Genomic DNA, 6,000 nt, shown 5'->3' with positions numbered 1-6,000 from the left:
CTTTCTATTAAAACAAACTGTAAAGCAAACTTCATGTTTTTTGCACTATTTATGTCACATCAGGGACTTCCATGTTTCTCTGACTCAAAATATGTAGTAGACAGAGAAACAGATAAGCCACCTAATCAAAACTCTGTAGCAGCTCCCCACTCCAGTGAAACAAAGCCAAAACCTTTTAGAATGATCCTGTGACAGAGCCAACTCACACTAAATTTGAACAAATCCCTCTAGCAACTTTTAGTTGTCATGAATTTCTACATGCTGCTCCCTGGACGCTCATGTAAGCCTTTGATCATGCTCTTTCCTGGTAATCTAATCTCTATTGAAAACACTTCCAAGGCCTTCCTCAAAAGCTGTCTTCCCCATGTATCTTTATAAAGATAATTAATTACTTCTTCCTCTGACCTCACATATATTGGATTTTTCTTCCCTTCAGCACATATCAATGACTAGTTAGATAGTTATAAAAAGAGAGTGTCAAGGTATTATCATAGCCTATATATTTTATATTTTTACATGTGGAGATACTTCTTAGAAACAGAAGAAAAAAAGACATTTTTTTAAAAAAATTCTTGTAGTTTAAGGTGCTGCTAATATAGTGTGGATGAGAAGGCATCCATCTTAAATATGACTTAAGATAGTGCACTTATACCCAAGAGTTCTAACACTTTGAATCCCCTGAACACACTTTCAAGTGGAACATGTACTTTTCCTTCATTTTTAGAGTCTGTAACCAATTTATGCCCTTAATTACATCACCCTTTCCTCTGACTATTAGGAAGAGTCATGATGAATTCCTTCTTGTTTTCTCTGAACAGTGACCCAGGTCATTTGGACAATCACTGCCTCCCACATCATTGTTACCTGAATCCATGGCCATCTGTCATTTTCTGCAGCTGTCCAGGCATTTATAAGTCCCTTCTTACTTAGACGTGCATAGTAGGGATACCACTTCTGGAGACCAAAAAGAGCTCTGTGGGTGGATGAAGCTGTGATTTGCTGATTTGATATGATGCCACCTTCAATTCCCAATGGGCCTGAGCATTCTGGGAACAAATCAGAAAAAAAATGCAAATGTATTAGAAATAATACATATGCAAAACATGGTTATGATTTGATAGGAAATATTTGAAAAGTAATTTTAATTTGTACATCCATGACATTTAAGTCCCAGTGGACTGATCTATATTGATTCCTACATTAAGGAAATAATTCTTGCTTCTCTTGAAGCTTTTTTTCCCTATGTTTTGGAAGTGGCCTCTAAATAGGCACTTTCTTTCTGTATTTCTATTCTGCTTGATGTACTGTTATCTTTTTGGTTGTTGATCACGTCAGCAAAAGCATAATGCTCTTAAAAGACGTATTTCTTGTCAATTATAAAAATAAAAAATGTAAGAGCCCCATCTCATATTTTATATTCTCAGAGATTCGTGTGCCTCATAAATCATAAGCCCTCAGCAAATATCTGTGCATCTATTATTTCCTGACCAGCATACAGCTGAGTTTTGGGTCAAAATGATTTTCGTACTAATAGCATATTTTCACTATTATAAGCTATTGACCTGAAATTTTACAACTATTCCAAGTTATCCTTTCACAAAAAGGCATTGTGTAAATTTATCAGTGTTTTGAAAGATTTGTTACCTATGATATATAATAAATTATAGAAGTACATAGAAAAAGTATTTTATAATGAGAGAAGATGATACTGCAATATAAATGACAGTGTGTGTACTCATCAATAAATGAAGATGCTAAAATATTTATTTTTCCAATATATTTAGTTCAAAATCCACAACTCGATGTGAAAGTATCTGCATTTACAACTTAAATTGTAAAATTTTCTCTATAAATTTTTGCCTTGGAAATTTGTGAAAATTTCCTAATAAAAATTGACAACACTATAATTAAATAATAATAGATACAAATGATATTTTTGATGATATCAGATGTGTTTAATTCCTAAAATTAGAAATGGAAGTAAATTCACCTAAAAATCATATGTATATATTATATACAGTTGTATATATTATGAATGTTGGATTTCTTAATCATTTTAGAAAATTTCACTAATTTTAAATTTAATTTTAAAACTTCATTGTAAGATTACAATATAACTAAACTAATACCTGATTTTCTTAATTTTACCAACATTTTAAACCTTATATTCAAAATTTTGCCATATTAGATTTGAATAATAAATATGAGAATCTTATTATAGAAAATCTATGACAATGTTTTTGGAATTCCTGAAAACATAAAAAGAGTGCATTGCTATCATTATCAGCATATGGGTGTCAACTGGATGGGTGATTGCTACCAGCACACATTAATTACTACTAAAGCCCAACATTATTCAGTAATTCAATGTTTGTGATTAGATTGAGTTTGAAACTATAAAATGAAGAATTCCTATGTTGGATTATAATATTTTTAGAAGTAGGAAATATTTCTCATTGATAACCATATTTTCATTGCTATATGCTTCCTTTTCCATTCCATGTTTAATAGTAAGCAGCTTTAGGCACATTATCAACATTTCTCTAGAGACTTTGACACCTTTAAATGTTTTTTTTTTTAAGAAAAGGATGGAAGCATGTGGATAAGTAGTCATCACATTCAGTTTGCATTAATGAAGATGATTAATATAGTAAACATTGTATCTTTTGAAGTTGACAAGAAATAATGTATATGCTCTATCTAGATAACAAAGTCTGTTTCAAAAGACTTTAAAACATGTACTTAGAACTTTTCAACACTTTACACAGTACTCTCTATCATTTTGAAGTCATTAAGAAGTCATTCATTTTCAGAATTGTACTATTAGTTGCAGATAATACTCTGATTTTCACATTTCAAAATACTTAACACTAAAATCTCAAATATTGATTCGTCAGATTCTTGTTCTGCTTCCCATTTTAAACTTCAAGATCTTTATAGACTTCATAAAAGCCCTAAGAAACTTTCATGATGACACTCAATCTGATTTTAAAAACTGTAGGAGACTGACCTTTTAAGAATATTGCCATTAAAGGAGTCTCAAGGATCCTTGTCCTTGCTTTGTGCAATGTTTGGATAGAAAAATGTAGCAGGCAGGGAGGTCATTTATCATGGGCCATTTATTGTAGGTCACTAAATAGACTGGCAGAGCTACAGAGTCGGGCTTGATCAATTAAACTGCTTGATAGCCTTAGCAAGGACTCAGTGCCATCAGGCAATGTGCATCTGAAGACCTCCTGCTGAACTGGACATCTTCATTGAATTTGCAGCCAGTTGATAAGCAAAAGTAGATCTCAAACCACCATTATTCAGCAAGTCTACTTTGTCAATTCTCTTAACCTATCACCTACCTTTTATTATCGAACACATCAGCAAACCTACTGGCTGTGGGCTGTAGCATTATCATGGAATCCAAACACAAAGAAGTGACTTTTACAAATTTGCATGGTTTGTCTGCCATAAGGCTCCTCGTCTTTATAATGATCTCAATCATTAACATTCATTCATTTTAAAAACATTTAAAGGGCTGGGATTGTGGCTCAGTGGTAGAGCGCTTGCCTAGAATGTGGGAGGCACTGGGATCGATTCTCAGCACCACATAAAAATAAATAAATAAAATAAAGGTAGTGTGTCCAACTACAACAAAAAGAAATTTAAAAAAATTTGAAACATATACACTGACATGTTTTATTGATCTAGAGCTTTAACAGTGTATCACGTATTGTCCCATGAGGTTTCTCACTTCTTGTTAAATTTACAAGCACTAATGTCCCCAGTCCTGCATTCCATGTTGTAGTTGTTTTCCTTTAAACAAGCTATAACAATTCTAACTACATACTCTATCACCCACATACAGTCAGAAAAGCCCACCACAGAAAACACCACTGTGGCCGAGATTCTTGAATAAAGCCTGAGTCTGATGTATCAACTTCCTTATTGGCTAATGATCCTTGATTATTTACTTTTTAACAATCTGGGTTATTTTTTTTAAAGAGAGAGAGAGAGAGAGAATTTTAATATTTATTTTTTAGTTTTCGGCGGACACAACATCTTTGTTTTTATGTGGTGCTGAGGATTGAACCCGGGCCGCATGCATGCCAGGCGAGCGCGCTACCGCTTGAGCCACATCCCCAGCCCCAATCTGGGTTATAATAACACTTAATTCACCATTTGTGAGGAGGATAAAGATAAACTGGTTTTCCTTTGTAACTATAAATTACTTAAAAACAAGGAATATGGCTCTGTAAGTTCATTTTAAAGGACTTCAATTGAGGTGTTCCTGGCATTTTAGCCATTTCAGAGCAACACTGGGTTTATTTTACTGCTAAATGCTCATAGGCACAGTTTCTAGTACACAGAAAGAGCTCAATAAATATGTGCTGAGCCTTGTTTTTGAGGCTTTTCTTTCTTACTTTTTTGGTAAGCAGTAAACTAATGTGCAAATTAAGCTTTATATTTACTTTACATTGGAAAGTTGTCACAACAGCATCTTTTCTTCACTAATCATGTGGACCACAATCAACTGGATGTCATCATAATAAAAGGTTCAAAATCTAATTTCCTTTTTGCCTGTGCTATCCACTTCCCCAGCGTCCTATTAAACCTAACAGTTATACAAACCAATGAAGGAGTTGCAATTCAGAGTGCGAATGATTATATACCTAAGAGTAAGTCACTTTAAAAAATCAACAATAAGATGCTTAAAAAGAAATAACATGGAATTATTCTTTGCCATTACTATCAATAACTGAAGGAAGGAATATGAACAAATGATTAATGATATAATTAATATCAAATGAGAACTCTGAAGTTTGAAAAGAGCATCCAAATGAGTTTCTCACATATCTTCAAAATAATACTTTCAGGAAAAAAAAGGTTATCAACCCTATTTCATAAATGAGGACACTTGTGGGGAGGTAAGTTAACAATGTCAAAGATAAGCCTGCAATTCAGATGAAGTGTTCATGATTCTTCAATGGTCGACTCTGATATAAGTCTGCTGTTACTATATTTGGGGGGAATCTCCTACTACTGGAAGAGGGTGGGAGAATTAATATGGAGGGAATATGAAGAATATCATGAATGGCATTCAGGATAAACAAAGCATTCACAGATTGGGATGTATTAAAACTGTCACAAAAGTAAATATGGAGGATCTATGGTGTTCTACACCCCTTGAGATGTTAAAAATTCACCTGAGACCATTATTGGCCTATGTATTGCCAATTTAAGTGTGAGTTACTGTTTCGAACTCTTTTTATGTGCCCAACCATCCATCAGTCTATTCATTCATCCATATTCCATTCATGTAATTCAGTTTTAAAAATACATATTTATTGAAAGTCTGCTATATAATAGGCACTTTCTAGGCAGTGGTGATACCAAGGGATAAATAAGACAGAAGTGTCTTTGTTGGCAAGGAATTCGTATTTTAGTTGGGAGACAAATTAAAAATACTTAAATAAACAAGAAAAGACCATTAAGTTGTAAGTACTATGAAAGGGGAAAAAAAATTTAAAGGAAGGTGGGTCAAGCAGTCATTGATGGCTTTCTTGAGAGGTGATATTAAATCTGATCTCTGAGTGGGAAGCGAAAGCTGCCTACTATGCTACATTTATAGTATTCATTTCCCCAAAGCACTTTCAGTTCAGTAGGGAAGACACCCAGAACAATAACTTTTTTTTTTTTTAAATAGGATATAGCCAATGATTGTGGATTGGTAGATGCACAGAGATCAATGTGAGAATGGAATGAAAATCAAGTCTTAGGTTCATGGAAAAAAAAATTTCAAAAAAGAACGGGGACTAGCAGAGTAGAGAAGAAACATAAAACAGATACAAGTGGGAAACAAGCTGGTATCATGGGGGTAGAGGTAGTTCAGTGTCATTAGACCAACATGGTTCTACAGTGGAAGTTCAGAAACAGTGTGAAGAAGCAGAGATAGTTTAGATGATTTTGCTGAAGAGATTGTTGATACCACTTAATTCTGTCACTTATGGA

At 33.6% G+C, this 6,000-nt stretch overlaps 1 protein-coding gene across 1 annotated transcript in view; it reads right to left on the bottom strand.

Moving 5' to 3' along the window:
• Positions 1-774: 774 nt before the first annotated feature.
• LOC143390091 (EGF-like repeat and discoidin I-like domain-containing protein 3) overlaps positions 775-6,000 on the bottom strand; it is a 132,848-nt gene continuing 127,622 nt past the window's right edge. The window contains exon 6 of the mRNA XM_076842689.1: positions 775-1,046. Coding sequence (XP_076698804.1) covers positions 775-1,046 — 272 coding nt within the window. The remainder of the gene's footprint in view (positions 1,047-6,000) is intronic.

The sequence above is a fragment of the Callospermophilus lateralis genome, unplaced genomic scaffold (assembly GCF_048772815.1).
Source record: "Callospermophilus lateralis isolate mCalLat2 unplaced genomic scaffold, mCalLat2.hap1 Scaffold_89, whole genome shotgun sequence".
NCBI lineage: Eukaryota > Metazoa > Chordata > Mammalia > Rodentia > Sciuridae > Callospermophilus > Callospermophilus lateralis.
Note: the sequence above shows the minus strand (reverse complement) of the source record. Positions and strands in the feature narration are given on the sequence as shown.